The 20,636-nt window shown below is 53.3% G+C and overlaps 2 protein-coding genes across 5 annotated transcripts; both read right to left on the reverse strand.

Annotated features, from left to right (window-relative positions):
- Window positions 1-141: 141 nt before the first annotated feature.
- TBX6 (T-box 6) lies at window positions 142-6,290 on the reverse strand. Its single transcript, XM_025370115.1, has 8 exons — window positions 5,435-6,290; window positions 5,117-5,351; window positions 3,312-3,579; window positions 3,062-3,208; window positions 2,914-2,984; window positions 1,128-1,201; window positions 862-1,045; window positions 142-787 (listed from the first exon to the last, which is right to left on the reverse strand). Exons 1-8 carry the CDS (start codon window positions 5,550-5,552, stop codon window positions 574-576), a joined length of 1,311 nt encoding a protein of 436 aa, XP_025225900.1. The 5' UTR covers window positions 5,553-6,290; the 3' UTR covers window positions 142-573.
- Window positions 6,291-6,676: 386 nt separating this feature from the next.
- Window positions 6,677-12,295, reverse strand: YPEL3 (yippee like 3). 4 transcript variants are annotated; one of them, XM_025371449.1, is made up of 5 exons: window positions 11,741-12,295; window positions 10,380-10,562; window positions 10,231-10,274; window positions 9,920-10,028; window positions 6,677-7,161 (listed from the first exon to the last, which is right to left on the reverse strand). In XM_025371449.1, the coding sequence occupies exons 2-5, from the start codon at window positions 10,494-10,496 to the stop codon at window positions 7,072-7,074; spliced, it is 360 nt and encodes a 119-aa protein (XP_025227234.1). In that variant the 5' UTR covers window positions 10,497-10,562; window positions 11,741-12,295; the 3' UTR covers window positions 6,677-7,071. The 4 variants fall into 4 exon arrangements, with proteins under 4 accessions (XP_025227234.1, XP_025227235.1, XP_025227233.1 ...); XM_025371450.1 differs by having other exon boundaries at window positions 11,870-12,054; XM_025371448.1 differs by lacking the exon at window positions 11,741-12,295 and adding an exon at window positions 11,223-11,380.
- Window positions 12,296-20,636: the final 8,341 nt, after the last annotated feature.

Raw genomic sequence — 20,636 nt, forward strand, 5'->3', positions numbered from 1 at the left:
TGAAGAGATGGGCCTAGAGAGCTGGTAGATTTCGTGCTAGGTCAGGCAGCTGGAAACACAGGTTTAGATCTGGGTCTGGGTCTCCTAGCAAAGCCTTTGCTCACCCAGCCCCGCCCAGGGCCAAACACAGGAGCTTCAATGTTTCCTGAGCATGGATGGCTTTTGAGTTTTATTAACAAAAATACTCTGGTCCCAGAACAACAGACTGGTGTGGCCTGCACTAGTGGTGTGGGGGTGGGGATTGAGCCCCCCCCAAGAGCTCACAGGGGGACCCGGTAGGTGGGGATACTGGTCTGTAGCCCCATTTGGCCAGGCAGAGCCCCTTCCATTCACACGGAGGTGAGAGCTGGGAAGGGGAAGCAGGCCCCAGCTGGACTCCCAGCAGCCTTGGTTGGGCTTTGAAGCCAGAGCAGGGTGGGAGTGAAATCAAGGTGTGAAGTTGGGGGGGGTGGGTGGGCAGGCCCAAGGCAGCCATTTGGTGTGGGGGATGGGGCCGGTGGAGGTGAGGGGGCTCCAGGGCTGGGGGAAGGGAGCAGGAGGTTTGTGATGGAGGCAGAGGGGCCCAGCAATGGCTCAGTACATGGGTTTGGAGCCCACATCCAGATAGCCCCCAGGCCCGGGGTATGGTAAAGGGAAGGGGCCCCCTTGGAGAAAGTGCGGGGCAAAGGGTGCCGCCGGTGGAGCCGCTGGGTACCCGGAGCCCCCTGGCCCGGGCGGCAGCTCCAGAAATGCAGCCGAGTAGGGGGCTGAGCGCCCAGAGTCTGGAGCCTCCGGGAAGCTGGGGCTCCTGCCATAGGAGAGAAGGATGTCAGAGCAGTGCCGAGGGTCCCGCAGCCCCGCCTGGTCCCCTGTCCCACTCACCTGGTGGGAAGGTGACTGGGGGCCCCGTGGAAAGCCGCAGGGTGCATGAGGTAGGCCTCGGCACTGGGGCCACCACACGGAGGTGCCAGGGCAGTGGTGACTTCCCCGGGGGCTGAGGCCTGTTCTGGGTCTGATTCATGAATGTCTCCACCCAGAGTGGAGTCGCAGGGACCACTTGGTGTTTCTGGGGAGAGGGAAGGGAGAGGTTGGGCTAGGGAGGATCCGTGTCTCAGGCCTGGCCCCAACGCCATCGGCACTATACTCACCTCCGCTCCCATAGGCCTCTGTGGCTGCTGGCTCTGGGCCCCGCAGTTTCCTCTTCACACGGGCATCTCGCTCCCTGGGAAACAGTGGTGGTGGTGATGATGATGACGGTGATGGCCATGGTGATGGTAATAACAGTACTTACCCAGTGCCAGGCATTTCACCCTCCCAGGGACCCTGTCGGGTAGGGGCCATCATTATACCCATTTTACAGATGAAGAAACAAGGCCAGAAAATTAAATAACTAGAAAGTGGCAGAGCTGGAATTTTGTTCCTGCTCAAGCTTGTCCATGCTTTACTATTGTGTTTAGTATCAATGGAAACTCCTTCCCAGAGGCAAGGCCAGGACACGGTCTCACCTAGCTCATCCTTCTGCCCCATCTCCACTCTGAGCCTCTGTCTGGAATCCTCTTCTGTCCCCTCTTCACCTGCTGAACCCATCCTTTTTCTTTTCATTTTTAAAATTTGAGATGCAGTCTTGCTATGTTGCCCAGGCTGGACTGCAGTCTGGAGTGCAGTGACATGGTCACAGCTCACTGCATCCTCCGACTCCTGGGCTCAAGTGATCTTTCCATCTCAGCCTCCTAAAGCGCTGTGACTACAGGCATGAGCCACCAAACCTATCCTTGCCTTAGTGCAAGCGCAAGTTCCTCAAGGAAGTCCTCCCTGACCTCCGAGAGCACACACCCCTCCCTCATAACATCTGTCACAGTTATGAGACAGTTAAATGCAAATGCTTTTGCATTTGATGGAGTGACTCCTTGGTTCATGTCTGTCTCTTCTGACAAACTGGAAGCTCCTTGAGGGCAGGGGCCAGCTCTGAGGGGCTACACTTGGAACAGTTCCCACGGCCTTATGGAACCTTTACTGTCCAAGATAACCTGGCTTCCCCTCCCCTGCCTGACTCCTGCTCACTCCACTGCAGCCACGCCACAGGCACAGCCCCACCTCAGGGCCTTTGCACGTGCTGTTCCCACTCCCTAGTGTGCTTTGCCAGATGCCCACCTGGCTCCCTCCCATACTTCCTTCAGCTCTTTCTCAAGTGTCTTCTTCCTGCCGAGGCCTTTTCAGGCCTCTTATCTAATAGCTCACCCCAATCCTTCGTATCCTTTCCTGTTTATTTCTCTTCTCCTTTTTTCCTTTTCTTTTCTTTTCTTTTTTTTTTTTGTGACAGAGTTTTCTTTCTTTCTTTCTTTTTTGATACGAAGTTTTACTCTTGTTGCCTAGGCTGGAATGCAATGGCACGATCTCAACTCACTGCAACCTCCACCTCCTGGGTTCAAGAGATTCTCCTGCCTCAGCCTCCCCAGTAGTTGGGATTACAGGCGCGTGCCACCATGCCTGGCTAATTTTTGTATTTTTAGTAGAAACAGGGTTTCACTGTGTTGGCAGGCTGGTCTCAAACTTCTGACCTCAGGTGATCTGCCCGCCTCAGCCTCCCAGAGTGCTGGGATTACAGAAGCAAGCCACCGCACCTGGTCTCTCTTCTCTTTAGAATGGCTTCCTAACAGATGGCATTTTATTTATTTCTCTTGTCTGCTTGTCTGCTGTCCCCACTAGAAATCAGTTCCATCAGGGCTGGGGCTTTGGTTTACTTTGTTTGATTTATCTCCAGTGCCTGGAACTGTCCCTGGCACATAACAGGTACTATATAAGTATTTGCTGAGTCAGTGAATGAATGTTTTTACTTACCACTGTATTCCTGATGTCCAGCACGGTGCCTGGCACACAGTGAGTGATTAATAAACATTTGTTGAATGCATGAACGAATGAATGAACAACTCCCACCTCTTACAGTTTCTGCCGTTCTCCCGGAAGCCTTTGGCAAAAGGATTGGCTGCAATCTTCAGTTGTGTGATCTGGGGACACACATCCAGGGTCAAAGCAACTGTGGTCTGGGCAGGGCGCCACCACCCCCTCAAGCAGGGGCACTCACCCGTGGGTTCTGGTAGGCTGTCACGGAGATGAATGTGGTCTCCGGGAAGCGAAAGGAAGCCATGCCCCCCCAGTGCTGGCTGCAGAGCTGAGCTGCCCGAACTAGGTGTATGCGGGGTTGGTACTTGTGCATGGAGTGCAGGATCAGCTGGGAGGGAGGAAATGGGAGTGATTCCCTACCCTGTGCCCCAGCCTTGGCCTCCCTTCTAGCACCCCCCAACCCTATCCTAGAGTCCCAGCCTGGGCCTCACGTGGCCGTGGGGGTCCAGCGTGCTGTTGGTGAGCTTGACACGATGGAAAGACACAGGCTGCCTCATCCAATGTGCACCAGTGGCAGGAGAGTCGGGGTGAATGTAGACTCGGTCGGGCAGGCGGGGCTCTGCCTTGCCGCTGGGCTCCCACCGCCGGCCCTGCCAGCGATAGCGAGCCCCGTCCACCGGAACCACGTCCAGAAGAAACAAGTAACGGGCCTCGGGGTCCAGGCCAGTGACTGACACTCGGCAGGCAGGGAACATGCGCCTGTGCAAGGGAGGGGACAGGAGAGGCCTGGTGCTACCCACTGGCCAGGGGTGGGCCCAGCACCAGTAACGGGACATAGCAGCAGGCTCCCCAGAGCTGTCAGAGAAACATCAAGGGAGGTGGAATTAGAACCCAGAGGGCAGGCCGGAGGCTGTGGCTCACACCTCTAATCCCAAAACTTTGGGAGGCCAAGGTGGGAGGATCTCTTGAGTCCAGGAATTCAAGACCAGCTTGGGCAACACAGAAAGACTCCATCTCTACAAAAAATTAAAAAGTTAGCCAGGCATGGTGGTGCACACTGATAGTCCCAGTTACTACAGAGGCTGAGGCGGGAGGGTCACTTGAGCCTGGGAGGTCAAGACTACAGTGAGCCACAATTGCACCACTGCACTCCAGCCTGGGCAACAGGGCAAGACCCTGTCTCTGAAAAAGGAAAAAGGGCCAGGTGCAGTGGTTCACGCCTGTAATCCCAGCACTTTAGGAAGCTGAGGCGAGATCATGAGGTCAGAAATTTGAGACCCAGCCTGGCTAATATGGTGAAACACTGTCTCTACTAAAAATACAAAAATTAGCCAGGTGTGGTGGTGTGTGCCTGTAGTCCCAGCTACTCGGGAGGCTGAGGCAGGAGAATCGCTTGAATCCGGGAAGCAGAGGTTGTGGTGAGCTGACGAGATAGCGCCACTGCACTCCAGCCTGGGCAACAGAGCGAGACTCCATCTCAAAAAATAAAAATAAAAAAAAAGAACCCAGAGGGCAGAATCTTAGATCTGGAAGGTTTTCTTGTCTCATTTTACATTTGGGGAAACAGGACAGACAGGTTAAGCGATCTGTCACACAGCAGGTTAGGAACAGAGCCATGACTCCTACCCCTCAAAGCGTATTTGCAGAAGCAGGGGTGACTAACTTTCTTGCTAGGAGCTTCCTGTCCCCACCCTCCTCTCCTCCCCTGATGTCCAGCACCAGAATCTGCAGCTTTTAGATGAATTTGCTTTAGAAAAAATATACCCTGCCTGCAGTAGGGCTGAGGACTTTCCACGCTAGGGCTTGAGCTCCTGCCCTAAAGACCTCGTCTCAGGCCACACACTGACCATGTCCCTGCCTCTAGGGTGACCCTGGACCTAGATATACTGAGTCCTATTCAAGCTGCATACTGATCCCCAGTCCTGGTCAGATTTCCCTGATGCTGGTCACTGGGCTGGCCCTTGACCCCCTGTCCTTGTCTGGACACTGGTCTAGGCCACACACTAACCTATAACCCAGCAGGACTTCCTGACCCTGCCCCAGACTGACCCATGACCCTTGCCATAGATTGGTCCCTAAACTCAGCCACAGACTCCACAGACTAGCCCTTAACCCTTGTCACAGAATGACTCCTGATTCCAGCCACAAAGTAACCCCTGCCCCAGGCCATAGTCAGATTCTAAGCCTAGGCAGAACTCTAGCCCCTAGGGAACCTCCCAGACCTAGCCGCTCCCCAGGGACTCTGCTTTTCCCAGGAGACCCCCACCAGAAACACGGACCCTGACCAGCCCCTCACCTCCCAGCTTTGGTGATGATCATTTCTGTTCCCACAGAGCTGAACTCCTTCCATAGCTCCCGGTTCTCCAGGCTCAGGCTGACCCCAGGGAGGGAATGGAGGGCCTCTGGAGCTGATGGGGCCGGCTCAGTGCCCATGGCAGGGGGCAGAAGGGGCAGAGGTGGGTGTGCGGCCAGGGTGCGGGGAGCAGCCTCCATCCCGGAGAGGAAGCAATCCAGTTTGGGGGTGTCCAGGTCTGGAAGCCGGGGAAGAATGAGGAGCCAGCCAAGGGCCCCAGCCTCCCTATTCTCCTACCCAGGAGCTGGTCCCAACGCTCACCGGGGTAGCGGTAGCCCTCTGCTAGGCCGGGTGGGAAGCTGGAGTCGGCCCCAGGTTGGGCGGGCCCCAGGCGGTAGCCGGCCCCCAGGGACGGGTACAATTCTCGTGGATGGTACATGTTGTAGTTCCGTCTGGCCTCAGGTCTCGCTGCCTAGAGCCCCCGGTGCTGCGAGATGCCCCCTTTATAGCTCACAGCTCAGCCCCTTCCAGACCCAGGATCACAGCCCCTCCCCTCTTTGGGGCCCTGGATTTGGGCTGGGGTGGAGACCCCTGGGGCCTCGAAGGGGTCCGAGCAGGGGCCGGATACCTGGGTACGGTCCCCTCCTTCCCTCCCTCCCCACCCCCGGCGGCTTCATTAGCCTCGACCCCCTGCCCCCTCATTACATAATTAACTCCTCGGCTTGATTGATCCCCGGGGCTCGGACAGGGACGCAGTTTGGCGCTTCCGGCCAGCTGGTCCCCGTTCCCACGGGGGGGAGCCCCAGCTAGGGATAAGCTGGGGGGCGGGGCATGGAGCCTGGACGGAGCCTGGAGTCCCGGGACACACCTTGGCGCCCCCAACCTTCTGGCAGGTGACCGCCCTCCGCCCTCCTTCACTTGGAGGCCGGGCCCTGGAGGGAAGCAGCATGACCAGAGGGAAAGTGCAGGCTGGAGGGATGCGGCCTGAGCTGATTTCACAGGGCACTCGGGGTCGCGAGGAGGCCGCAGCCCAGTCCCGAGCACCGTAGTCCTCCCCGGTCCCCATGCTTTAAAAAAACCCTCCACCCTGAGCCAAGCCTCCAAGGTTCGGAGGCGCGCACAGTCCGACAGCTTCTGACGCCTCGCGGCAGGGTTTCCCAGAAGGTCCCACGCTGGGGAACCCTCGGAACTACACTTCCCGGCAGGCCCAGCGTTGAGGCGCGCCCGAAGGAGCCGGAAGGACCACGCGGGGGCCGCTGGAAGTTGTAGTCCGGCCGCGAGGGGGCTGCGAGGCCGGCGACGCGGTTGCCTCCCTGGGGCGCTGTCCCTAGGCGGCGGCCAAATGCTGCAGACGACCACACGCAGATCAGGCGAGGTCACAGCGTAGGCAGCCAGAGTGGGCTCAGGGCCTCCGCCGGCAGTGATACCGCCCCGGTTCCTGGAGACCCAGCTTGAACGACTTGCCTACCCCATGCCCCGCCGGGTCTCAGAACCGCACTGGTCTTACAGGGGCAGAAATCTCCGCTTGAGCTTCCCCTCCCCGGATTACACGCGAGCCTGAGCTGTCTCCACTCCATTGTTTTATTATGTACAAACGCTACAGAACGAGGGGGACAGACACGCGTGGGGTAAGAGGGGCCTGGTGGGAGGAGTTCACAGAGCAGACGGTGCACTGGGGCCAGGAGAGCAGAACACAGGCCATATCTATAGGGCAAGCGGGGAAGGAGGGGGTTAAAAACGAGATCCAAGCCAGCCAGATCGCAGGAGGTGCGGGGGCGTCGTCCCCCTTCTGTTCTCCCCCCAAGGTCACAGTGCATGCAATAAAATATATGTACAGGAGCTGGATCCGTCCTCTGCAGGGGCCCTGAGGGTCCAGAGCTCCCTTTGGGCGGAGGGAAGCCGGTGGCGCTCCCTGGCGGCCAGGCCGGGCTGGAGCCACATGCGTCGGGGAGCGGGGGTCAGTCCCAGCCGTTGTCTTTGATCATGTGGTTGAGTTCAATGATGTACTTCCCCTCTTTGTACTTCTGGCTGCTCTCAAAGGCCTGTTCCTGAAAGGAGGGGCGGGACCATCATCCCCGGAGCAACAGTCTCACCACAAGGCACAGGGGTTGGGGAGTGGACATGAGTGGCCCCATTTTACATATGAGGAAACTGTGGCGGAGGGGCAGGGCCGCGCTTCTCACAAACACAGAGTAGAACTCCCTGACTCAAAGGTACTTTTCAAGTATTAATGATGGCTCCAACAGAGAAGATAGGGAAGTGGCTAAAAGATTTCACAGTTCAGGTTTGCAACTGGTGGCTTCATGGCCATTTTGGCTTACAACATGTATTATATGTGGCAAACGACATATATAAACTCTTTCTTGGACAGCAGTTTAATAAAAATAACTTTAAAGTATTAAAATAGGCCGGGCGCGGTGGCTCAAGCCTGTAATCCCAGCACTTTGGGAGGCCGAGACAGGCGGATCACAAGGTCAGGAGATCGAGACCATCCTGGCTAACACGGTGAAACCCCGTCTCTACTAAAAATACAAAAAACTAGCCGGGCGAGGTGGCGGGCGTCTGTAGTCCCAGCTACTCGGGAGGCTGAGGCAGGAGAATGGCGTGAACCCGGGAGGGTGGAGCTTGCAGTGAGCTGAGATCCGGCCACTGCACTCCAGCCTGGGCGACAGAGCGAGACTCCGTCTCAAAAAAAAAAAAAAAAAAAAAAAAAAATAAAGGAGTTAAGTCCAGCCTGGGCAAAATGGTGAAATCCTATCTCTGTNCAAAAAAAAAAAAAAAAAAAAAAAAAAGTATTAAAATATAAGTAGGCCGTGCTCACTCCAGTTTGCCCAGCCTGCCCCCAACTCCCAACCCCTCCAGTCTATGCTACCCTTTACACATCTACAGTATCTGCTTGGCCTTGCAGGCACTTGAGGTTTTTTGTTTGTTTGTCTTGTTTTATTTATTTATTTATTTATTTATTTATTTATTTATTTATTTATTTTTTTTGAGACGGAGTCTCGCTCTGTCACCCAGGCTGGAGTGCAGTGGCCGGATCTCAGCTCACTGCAAGCTCCGCCTCCCGGGTTTACGCCATTCTCCTGCCTCAGCCTCCCGAGTAGCTGGGACTACAGGCGCCCGCCACCTCGCCCGGCTAAGTTTTTTTTGTATTTTTAGTAGAGACGGGGTTTCACTGTGTTAGCCAGGATGGTCTCGATCTCCTGACCTCGTGATCCACCCGTCTCAGCCTCCCAAAGTGCTGGGATTACAGGCTTGAGCCACCGCGCCCGGCTGTCTTGTTTTATTTTGAGAGGGAGTCTCGTTCTGTTGCCCAAGCTGGAGTGCAACGGCACGATCTCGGCTCACTGCAACCTCCGCCTCCTGGGTTCAAGCAATTCTCCTGCCTCAGCCTCCTGAGTAGCTGGGACTACAGGCACCCGCCACCACGCCGAGCTAATTTTTGTATTTTTAGTAGAGATGGGGTTTCACCATGTTAGTCAGGCTGTTCTTGAACTCCTGACCTCAGATGATCCACCTGCCTCGGTCTCCCAAAGTGCTAGAATTACAGGCATGAACCATCATGCCTGGCCTGGCACTTGAGTTTTTGACCTCTTGTCTAGGCCAGCCCTTTATTTATTTTTAATAATAATAATGATTAAATTATTATTATTTAATAATAATAATGATCTCGGCTCACTGCAACCTCCGCCTCCCAGGTTCACACAACTCTCCTGCCTCAGCCTCACGGGTAGCTGGGACTACAGGTGCCCACCACCACACCCAGCTAATTTTTAAAATATTTTTAGTAGAGACGGGGTTTTACCGTGTTAGCCAGGATGGTCTCCATCTCCTGACTTCGTGATCCACCCACCTTGGCCTCCCAAAGTGCTGGGATTACAGGCATGAGCCACCGTGCCCGGCCAGCCATCTCTTTGATAGAGGTCGAGTGGCCAAGCCACCTGTCCAGAGACACACAGCCAATCTGTGGCAGGGCCAGCAGTGAGCTCAGGTCAGGGCTGGCTGGCTGGCTTTGCCTGGGGCATCTACCTCACAGAGGCACCACAGCTCCAAGTGACGCCTGAAGAATCCTGTCCCTTGCAGTGTCCCAAGAGCATCTTCCTTTGCCACATCTAATCTGATCCCTGTAACAATCCGGGGTGCTAGACAGTGGCTTTATCTTCCACTGACAGATAAGGAAATGAGACTCAGGGTAGTGAAATCAGACCCTGGACAGCAGCAGTGGCAATGAGGGCTATGGAAAGGGAGGCTGGTGAACCCAACCTCCATGTTGTTGCACAGTCTGGGGCAATTTTTTCTGATACTCTGAATGATAATATAAGCTGGTGGTCAAGAGTTTGGAGTGAAAAAAAAAAACCAACCAACTCAGATTCTGGTCCCTATTCTGTCACTTACCAGTTGTGTGATCTTGGGCAAGTTACCTAACATCTTTGGGCCTCCCTGTCTTGTTCTGTAGAGATAATACTAGCTTCTACCTACAGGATCACTGCAATGATTGAATGAGATAACAGACGCCAGGCACACAACAGTGCAAGGCACATAAGCATTCAATAAATGGTGACTCTGATTATATCCTAACTCTCAAATGCGGATCCAAGTGCCTGGGAGAAGGGATGGGTTAAGAGAAAAGTTCTACAGCCCTTGCAGGGTGCAAGAGAAGAAAATGTGGTCAGGGATGAAAAGACAGTCTGACTTGTGTGAGCTAGGCCTATGCAATCTGAAAGGCTATAGGATGACTGCTTGTCAGGAGGAGGTGTTGGAAGGTCAGGTCAAAGGCTAGCCAAGGGTCAGAGGTGGCTGACTCACATATTTCCAGCCCAAAGTGGTCTTGCAGTTCTCGCAGTGGATGTCGGCGACAGCATGGAGGCCGGTCAGCAGCACCCGCTCCTCGGCTGGCCCGCAGCCCACGTTCACCCTGTGGGGACATGGGGCAGTCCCAGGGAGGGTCCTGCCATCACAGGGCCCCCCTCAAGCACTGTGCCTGTCCTCCGCATCCAAGAGATGATGCTCACAGCTTCCTGCCTGCACCGGGGAACTCTGGGAGTCTCAGCAGGATGCCAGGGGTCACAGGTCACAACAGATGTCAGGGAAAGCAAGAAGGGAGGCCAGATACTCACACAGAGTTGAAGAGGTAGGCACGCCCCTGACTGCCCTGGAAGGACTAAAGGGTGGGAGGGTGGGAAGAGAGGAGGGGGTCAGGGCTGCCGGTGGGGAGCTGCCAGGCAGCCCCTATAGGTTCCAGCCCCACTGTGGCCTGGTTGGTTACCTTGGAGATGAGGTCGTCGTGGTTGGCCAGGTGAGCGCGGCAGTGGGCACAGCTATACCTCCGGTGACAATCATCCAAGTAGGCCTGAAACGTCTTGGGCTTTGAAATCCGCACCATGGCGGGGGCCGGGGGCAGTGGCCCCACGCGGGGAGCGGCCCACGGGGAGCAGAGGGAGCCCAGTGCCTGCCGGGGAGGGAGTAGGTGGGCTGTCAGGACCTGGGCCATACACATGCGAGGCACTCCCAGAGCCGTGGGGACTCACTCTGTCACACTCGGCTGCTCTCTCCTTTCCCCAGAGCCAGCAGCCTCTCGGGGACCAGAGGCGTCTCAGTTTTGACTCAGTGAGGAGGCCTCAGGTTGCATCAATGGGGAAACTGAGGCTCGGAGGAGCCCAGGGTGAGTCACCCGCCTGCTTCCGGCCTCACCCTTGCTGACCTGGCAGCTGAAGCTGGAGGAAGGGGCTTTGGAGGGCTGGGCTGTCAGTTCCCAGTTTCGGGGGAGCATGGACGGGTAGGCGCTGGTTGGTCCTTGCGACCTCATCTGGAGAGCAGTGGGGTTCACTGGGGGTTTAGGGGGTTCATCCAGGAGAGGGTCCCCCGCCTGGAGGAGGCAGGAGGCCTCGCCGTGAAGGTGGAGGGTCACCTAGCAGAGGAGGGGCTCTCACCTGCGGTCGCCGAGGCCTCCTCTACGCCCAGGGGCTCTTACCTGCATCGCGGAGCCTTACCTGGACCCCGGGGCTCACCTGGGGCGCGGGGGTGGGGGCGGGCGCCGGGGGAGGGGGCAGTCCTGGCCGGCTGGGCGGGGGCGCGGGGCGACACGCAGCCCTGACGGTGCGGGCCTCACCTCGCCTGGGCGCGCGGGGCCCGGTCCGCCGGGGTGGGCTGGCCTGGGAGTGGGGGGCGCTCCTGGCGGGCGCCGTCCCCCCCGGCCCGGGTTCGCAGGCGCCTGGACTTGTTTACACCGAGCCCAGCTGCTGCCGCCGCTGCGGCGGGAGGGGGAGGGGACCCGCCTCCCATCCCGGCGGCCGCCGTGGCCAATGGGCGCTCCGCATGCAAATGAGGGGGGCGCGTCACACGGCGGCCGGCGCAGGCCCCGGCCGCCCCTCCCCCGCCGCCCGCTCCCGCCGGCCCGGAAATGCGGCTGCGGCCCGCGCGCCCCCGGCCTGCTCGCATTCCTGCTCGCGGCCCGCGCAGGGGCGGGGTCGGAGGGTCTAGGCCCGGCGCGGAGCGGGGAAGCGGGTGGCGCTGGGACGCATGCCGTGGGGAGATGAGTATAATGACCCGCGTTTGCCCGCCGCCCGTGCCCCGCTTAATCCCCGCATCAATCCCGTGAGGCCGTTTCTCCCGTTGACTCCACTGTACCGGGGGCTGAGGCCCAGGGAGGTCTCGCGGCTCCCCAGGTTATCCAGCTAGTAAGAGGCGAAGCTGGAATTCTCACTGTGGGCTCATTCCATGGCCTTTGCCAGAGCGCCAGGGGCACTCTCAGTTCACCTCTTAGCAGGGAAGACCCAAAGGTGCGCATTCCTGGCAGGCCCTTGGCAGCCAGGGCGTCGGACCAGGCAATTCCTACTGCCCAGCATCACCTCCTCCAGGCAGCCCCTCGGATGCCTCTGTTGGGACAGCTGAGTTCCTCTTCAAAGACTCAACTTCCTGGTCATAAGCTGTAAACAGATTCTACCCCCGCTTTTTCTTCTTTTTCGCAAATAGTCTACCCTATTTGGGAAAGTTAAACCTTAGTCAATCGGGATCAGCTCAGATTGTGCTGTCCAACCCCCCAGCCAATGGGGAAAGGACACAGAAACAGGAACTGCGTTAGGGTTAAAAACCACTTCCGTCCTCTGTTCAGGAGGTGGGGGGGTGCTCTTGAGATTACAACCAGTGCAAGCGGCACCCTTCTGCAGAAGTAAAGATGCCTTGCTGGGAAGTCTTTTGTCTCAGTGCTGGTTTTTCTTGACTACACTGAGCGCTTGTTTTCAACAAATTTGGGGGTCTTCCAGGATCCCATTATCCTTTGGGAGGGGTAGCGATTACTTTTCCTCGTGAGATGCATCCCACTGCCTTGTTGCTGTGGCCCCGGGAGGGGAGGATTGGGTCCACCCGAAGTGGCAAATAAATCTGGACTCTCAGCAACCTGGGCAGGAAGGATCCTTAAAATTCCCAGGCGAGTGGGTAACTCTGCACAGACCAAGATGAGAAAAGTTGCTACTGGGGCGAGAAAGTATTTCCTTGGTGGTGGGGGTCACTTGGAGGTTTTAAGTGCATGGTTGAGACACGTCAGTGGACACGAATCGAGTGTGGAGTCCAGACTTGGTTCCGTGGTCACCTCATATGGCTTAGGGTGGTTTTCCAGTCAGGGGGATTATACCGACCCACTATTGCTAAGAGGGGCCTAAAATTGCCATGAGGGAAGTGGCCAAAAAGGACGAAGGGAGTATTCACACGAGTGCAAGAAACCTCCAGTGGGAAAAGGGAGAGGTTAAGCCCCTAGGAAACGGGCACCAACCTCCAGAATGGAAATACCCCAAGTAAGACAGGGAGTACAAAAGGCCAAGTGGACGATAAAGTTCCCCCTGACAGTCCTGTAGGCCTTATGTTAGAGTACTGGAGAGATAATGAAAACCAAATACAAGGAAAGACAGTGAATGATAAAATATTGCTGTTTTATTTGGACCAAGGAACCTATCCTCAGACCCTCGGTCTTTTGGCCAAAGTTTGGATCAGATGAGGACTGGATATGCCAACTCTTAATCCAGTATGTTAATGAAAAAAGTCCAGTCTCGCAAGAGGAAATAGGTTATGCTCTGTGTTGGAGACAGGAACTTGTCCTTTCCTTTCCCTTAAAGGATGATGTAAAAGAGAAACCAAACTCAATACCCCCCCAAGACAACCCAGTTAAGTCAGATTCTACATCTAAAGATGCCAATGTATAGGATCCCCTAGACCATCTTCCCCTACCTACCCCACCCCAGGCTAATCACTCAGTCCCTCCTCCACATAACCCTGCCCCATGGGCTTTGTGGCCCTACATCCCCATTGAGTAGCCACCGGCACATGTCCTTTCCTCAGGAAAACTTCAGCACAAGATGGAAACAATGCCAGAGGGATATTCAAAACTTTCCTTTTCCCTCTTCCTCAAAGGAGTCTGCCCCAACCCCTTTTCCCTTAAGAGAAGTAGCACTGGGAGGAGGGGGTATTGGTTTTGTAAATGCCCCCTTAACTAGTTCAGAGGTTAGAAATCTGAAAAAGGGGCCGGGCGCAGTGGCTCAAGCCTGTAATCCCAGCACTTTGGGAGGCCGAGACGGGCGGATCACAAGGTCAGGAGATCGAGACCATCCTGGCTAACACGGTGAAACCCCGTCTCTACTAAAAAATACAAAAAAATAGCCGGGCGAGGTGGCAGGCGCCTGTAGTCCCAGCTACTCGGGAGGCTGAGGCAGGAGAATGGTGTAAACCCGGGAGGCGGAGCTTGCAGTGAGCTGAGATCCGGCCACTGCACTCCAGCCTGGGCGACAGAGCGAGACTCCGTCTCATAAAAAAAAAAAAAAAGAAAAAAAAAAAGAAATCTGAAAAAGGAACTCAAACCATTATCAGATGATCCCTTTGGAGTCACAGATCAAATTGACCAATTTTTAGGGCCACAATAGTATACTTGGGCTGAATTAATGTCCACCTGAGGTATTCTCTTCGCAGAGGGGGAAAGAACCATGATCCACAGGGACGCTATGACAGTCTGGGAATGTGAACACCCTCCTGGTCAAAACATCCCAGCAGCAGAGCAGAAACTCCCAGCCCGGGACCCTCAGTGGGATAGGAGCAATGCAGCCCACTGAGAAAACATGAAAGACTTCAGGGATATGATAATTAAAGGGATTCGGGAATTGGTGCCTGGAACCCAAAATATTTCCTGAGCATTTAATGTACACCAAGAGAAAGATGAAGGGCCCATGGAATTTTTAAACAGACTTAAGGAGCAAATAAGAAAATATTCAGGCTTAGACATAGAGGACCCACTCGGACAAGGGATGTTAAAGCTCTATTTTATCACCAACAGTTGGCCGGACATTAGAAAGAAATTACAAAAGATAGGAAATTGGCAAGACCGCTCCATAGAGGAACTTTTAATTAAGAGATGCCCAGGCTGGGCGCGGTGGCTCATTCCTGTAATCCCAGCACTTTGGGAAGCCGAGGGGGGCGGATTACGAGGTCAGGAGATCGAGACCATCCTGGCTAACATGGTGAAACGCCATCTCTACTAAAAATACAAAAAAAATTAGCCGGGCATGGTGGCGGGCGCCTGTAGTCCCAGCTACTAGGGAGGCTGAGGCAGGAGAATGGCGTGAACTTGGGAGGCGGAGCTTGCAATGAGCCAAGATTGCGCCACTGCACTCCAGCCTGGGCAACAGAGCAAGACTCCATCTCAAAAAAAAAAAAAAAAAAAAGATGCACAAAGGCCGGGCATGGTGGCTCACTCCTGTAATCCCAGCACTTTGGGAGGCTGAGGTGGGTAGATCACGAGGTCAGGAGATCGAGACCATCCTGGCTAACATGGTGAAACCCCGTCTCTACTAAAAAAATACAAAAAAATTAGCCAAGTGTGGTGGCGGGCGCCTGTAGTCCCAGGTACTCAGGAGGCTGAGGCAGGAGAATGGCGTGCACCCGGCAGGCAGAGCTTGCAGTGAGCCGAGATCGCGCCGCTGCACTCCAGCCTGGGAGACAGAGCGAGACTCTGTCTCGAAAAAAAAAAAAAAGAAAAAAGAAAAAAAGAGAGAGAAGCCCCAAAATTATATGTATGAATGGATGAAATAGATGAAAAAAAGCAGAAACAAAAGGCAAAAACTATGCTGTCCGCTTTACAACAGGGAACTCTACAACAGGAAACCCAGGAAAATAGAACTTATAAATCCTCTAAGCAACGGGCTGTGAGACCCCACACAGGAAGTAAAAGGATGAAACCTGAGAGTCACAGAGCAGGCCAGGGAAGAGGTGAAGACAGATGTTTCAGGTGTGGAAAGCCAGGACATTTTAAAAGGGAGTGCCCGAAAGGGAGAGGAAAAAGGAAGTTCTTCCACTCATGGTATGTGAAGAAGAATAGGGGGATCAAGGGCTCTGCATCTTTCATCTCGAGTCCCACCAGGAGCCCTTGATAAATCTGACGGTGGAACCTAAATCAGAGTTAATCACTTTCTTTTTTTTTTTTTTTGAGACAGAGTCTCGCCCTGTCGCCCAGACTGGAGTGCAGTGGCGCGATCAAGGCTCACTGCAAGCTCCCTCTCCTGGGTTCACGCCATTCTCCTGCCTCAGCCTGGCGAGTAACTGGGACTACAGGTGCCCGCCAGCACGCCCAGCTATTTTTTTGTATTTTTAGTAGAGACAAGGTTTCACTGTGTTAGCCAGGATGGTCTCGATCTGCTGACCTTGTGATCCACCCGCTGTGCTGGGATTACAGGCGTGAGCCACCACGCCCCGCCCAGAGTTCATCATTTTCATAGTCAATTCGGGAGGGGCTCGCTCCTCCCTATGTTTTCTCCCTTCAAGTTTAGCATGTTCAACAGAAGAGCTTACTGTCTCAGGAATTAAATGGGAGGGATTCAGGGCAAAAATTTTAGAGGAAACAGGCTAAATATGAGAACAGGCCGGCCACCACTAAGTTCTTGTTAATCCCCAAAGTGGGAACTAATTTGTTAGGAAGAGACTTAATGTTACGATTAGGTATAGGCCTATATGTTAATCAGGGAAAATTCCTCACTTCCTTAAACCTACTCACTGCCCCAGAAGAAAGCCAAATGCATCCTGACGTATGGTTAAAGAAAGGAAATTGAGGGAAACTACAGGTCCAATCCATGTGAAAATAAAAATTCCCTTGGGTGGATGTGGTGGCTCACGCCTGTAATCCCAGCACTTTGGGAGGCTGAGGCAGGTGGATCACCTGAGGTCAGGAGTTTGAGACCAGCCTGGCCAACATGGTGAAACTCCATCTCTACTAAAAATATTTAAAAACTTAGCCAGATGTGGTGGCATGCACCTGTAGTCCCAGCTACTCAGGAGGCTGAGGCAGAAGAATTGCTTAAAACGTGGAGGCGGAGGTTGCAGTGAGCTAAGATCACACCATTGCACTCCAGCCTGGGTGACAGAGTGTGACTGTCTCAAAAAAAAAAAAAAAAAAAAAAAATTCCCAGGGAAATGGTAAGCAGAAAACAATACCCTATTCCCTTAGAAGCTAGAATGGCTCTAAAACCTATAATTGAGGGCCTCGTCCGTGACAGACTCCTTGAACCCTGTATATCCCCTTATAACACTCCAATATTGTCTGTAAGAAAGTCACATGGGTCATACCGGCTAGTAGAAGACCTCTGGGCTATTAATCAAACAGCTCGAACTACCCCACCCCCCCGCTGCTGTTCCCAACCCTTACACCATTATCAGCAAAATCCCACACGATCACCAATGGTTCACAATGATAGATTTGAAAGATGCTGGCTGGGCGCGGTGGCTCACACCTGTAATCCTAGCGCTTTGGGAGACTGAGGTGGGCAGATTGCCTGAGCTCAGGAGTTTGTGACCAGCCTGGGCAACATGGTGAAACCCCGTCTCTACTTAAAAAAAAAAAAAAAAAAAAAAAATTAGCCAGGCACGGCAGCATGCGCCTGTAATCCCAGCTACTCAGGAGGCTGAGGCAGGAGAATTGCTTGAACCTGGGAGGCGGAGGTTGTAGTGAGCAGGGATTGTGCCACTGCACTCCAGCCTGGTGATAGAGGCAGGCTCCGTCTCAAAAATTAAAATAAAATAAAGTAAAATAAAATAATATAATATAAAATAAAATAAAACTAAAAAAAGAAAGATGCGGCCGGGCGCGGTGGCTCAAGCCTGTAATCCCAGCACTTTGGGAGGCCGAGACGGGCGGATCACAAGGTCAGGAGATCAAGACCATCCTGGCTAACACGGTGAAACCCCGTCTCTACTAAAAAATACAAAAACCTAGCTGGGCGAGGTGGCGGGCGTCTGTAGTCCCAGCTACTCGGGAGGCTGAGGCAGGAGAACGGCGTGAACCCGGGAGGCGGAGCTTGCAGTGAGCTGAGATCCGGCCACTGCACTCCAGTCTGGGCGACAAAGCGAGACTCTGTCTCAACAAAAAAAAAAAAAAAAAAAAGAAAGATGCTTTTTGGGCTTGCCCTTTAGCAGAAGACAGCCGGGACATGTTTGGTTTTGAGTGGGAGGACCCTTACTTAGGTAGAAAACAGCAGTACCAGTGGACAGTCCTACCCCAGGAGTTTACAGACTCCCCAAATCTATTCGGTCAAATTTTAGAACAAGTCCTAGAAATCTTTTCCCTTCGTTCATCCATATGCCTACTCAAATATGCAGATGACCTGCTCATTTCAGGAAATAGCAAGGACCACATAACCACAATTCCAATTAACTTCCTGAATTTCCTAAGGGAACAAGGGTTACGGGTCTCAAGGAGTAAAATTCAGTTTGTAGAACCTGAGGTAAAATATCTAGGACACCTCATCAGTAAAGGCAAACGGAAAATAGTACCTGAACGAATTGAAGGTGTCACATCTCTACCTTTGCCTAAACAAAGCAGGAACTTAGAAAATTCTTGGGATTAGTTGGATACTGTCATCTATGGATTGACTCTTATGCCTGAAAATTAAAACCTCTATATCAAAAACTCACCCAAGAAGGACCAGACCCCCTTCGTTGGACCCCATCAGAAGTCCAACAAGTAAAAGAGTTAAAACACCTACTTGTAACTGCCCCCGTTCTAGCTTTGCCCTCCTTAGCCATTCCACCTTTTCGTCAGTGTAAACAAGGGGGTGGCTTTAGGGGTACTCACCCAAAGACACAGAGGCCAGCGGCAGCCCATAGCCTTCCTGTCCAAAGTTCTTGACCCAGTAACCCGCGGATGGCCCCAGTGTGCCTAATCCATAGCAGCAACTGCCTTGCTAGCGGAAGAAAGCAGGAAAATGACCTTTGGGGGAAGCCTCTTTTTATGCACCCTCCATCAAGTTAGGACCATTCTTAATCAGAAGGCAGGAAGATGGCTCACTGACTCAACAATTTGCAAATATGAAGCTGTCGGGTGGGCGCGGTGGCTCACACCTGTAATCCCAGCATTTTAGGAGGCTGAGGCGGACAGATCACAAGGTCAAGAGTTCGAGACCAGACTGCCCAGCATGGTGAAACCCTGTCACTGCTAAAAATACAAAAAATTCCATCCTGGCGAACACGGTGAAACCCCGTCTCTACTAAAAAATACAAAAAACTAGCCGGGCGAGGTGGCGGGCGCCTGTAGTCCCAGCTACTCAGGAGGCTGAAGCAGGAGAATGGCGTGAACCCGGGAGGCGGAGCTTGCAGTGAGCCGAGATCGCGCCACTGCACTCCAGCCTGGGCGACAGAGCGAGACTCCGTCTCAAAAAAAAAAAAAAAAAAAAAATACAAAAAATTAGCCAGGCATGATGGTGCACGCCTGTAATCCCAGCTATTTGGGAGGCTGAGGCTGGAGAATTGCTTGAACCCCGGAGGCAAAGGTTGCAGTGAGCTGAGATCAGCTACTGCACTTCAGCCTGGGCAACAGAACGAGACTCCATCCCCCCTCTCAAAAAAAAAAAAAAAATTGAGGCTATCTTATTAGAGAGGGATGATTTAACATTGACCACTGATAATTTGCTCAACTCTGATGCTTTCCTAATGGGAAATCCGAACCGGGAGGAACCTGAGCATAAATGTTTAGATATGATCAGTTATCAAACTAGAGTCAAACTGGATCTAAGCAAGACCGTATTCCAAACCGGGCGTCACCTCTTTATAGACGGCTCCTCCCAGGTAATCGAAGGAAGAAAGCATAACGGGTGCTCTGTAGTTGACGGGGAAACCCTCATGGAGGTAGAGTCAGGGAGACAGCCCAATAACTGGTTCACTCAAACATGTGAACTCTTTGCATTAAATCAGGCCTTAACATCTTTTCTAAATCAGGAAGGAACTATTTACACTGACGCCAAGTATGCTTTCGGAGTAGTCCATACCCTTGGAAAGATCTGGACTGAACGAGGCTTCATTAATAGTAAAGGCCAGGACCTTGTCCATAAAGAATTGATTATACAAATACTAGAAAATCTTCAACTGCCAGAAGAAATAGTGGTGGTCTATGTGCCAGGACACCAGAAAAACCCATCCTTTGAAAGTCAGGGAAATAACCTCACAGATCAAGTAGCCAAGCAAGCTGCCTCTTCTCGAGAGGCGCCCATTTTCCATCTGACCCCTTGCCTTCCCCTCCAGTCGCAATCCCCATCTTCTCCAACGCAGACCAAGAAAAGTTAAAAAGAATAGGAGCTAAGGAAAGCTCCGAGGGAAGGTGGGTATTACCAGACGGGAGGGAAATGCTGTCTAAACCTCTTATGAGGGAAATATTGTCACAGCTTCATCAAGGAACTCACTGGGGTCACCAAGCTATGTGTGACACAGTCCTCAAAGCCTATGGATATATAGGAATCTATACCCTCACTAGGCAGGTGGCGGATAGTTGCCTAGTGTGCAAAAAAACTAATAAACCCGAAGGAAACAGCCTCCACTTTATCAAGGGAACCACCCCTATAATTGCCAATCCAACCAGTGCAACCCAGTACTTACCTCTATTACTACCCCTACCTCCACCGACCCTAACTCCTCTCTAGGTTGCTTCTATGGCTTAGGAGCCGATGTTACTGGAAGGGACCCTATAGGCTTCTTTGAAATATGTTTTGTTCACCCTTCTCTACCTCCTACCGTTTCCCCTTCCCCAAGCCCACCAAATCAAACCATTCCTCACCTCTTACCCAATGACAAAACCAAAGTAGCTATAGTAGAAGTCAAGGACTTAAAGCAAACCCTAGCCATTGAGACCTGGTATCAAGATACAAATGCCTGGCTGGAATGGATTAAATATTCTGTTCGCACCCTGAATAAAAGCGACTGTTACGCTTGTGCAGCAGGCAGGCCAGAAACCCAGATTGTCCCCTTTCCACTCAGATGGGCCAACCAACCAGGCATGGACTGTATGGTAGCTCTCTTCCAGCACCACGGCCTGGGGAAACAAGATGTGCACCACTCTTTCACTACATTTCCCAAAGATCAGGAGCCCTGTGGGTCAGCCCCTAAGGACCATTCGACTTTCAGCTCTCAATGCCAATTTTACCTTGTGTCTCTCACGACAGGGGGACAAATTGATACTCCTTGGAAATCTAATGGGAGTCTAAACCTTTTCAAGAGCTAACCAATC

Source organism: Theropithecus gelada, chromosome 20 (assembly GCF_003255815.1).
Source record: "Theropithecus gelada isolate Dixy chromosome 20, Tgel_1.0, whole genome shotgun sequence".
Classification (NCBI taxonomy): Eukaryota; Metazoa; Chordata; class Mammalia; order Primates; family Cercopithecidae; genus Theropithecus; species Theropithecus gelada.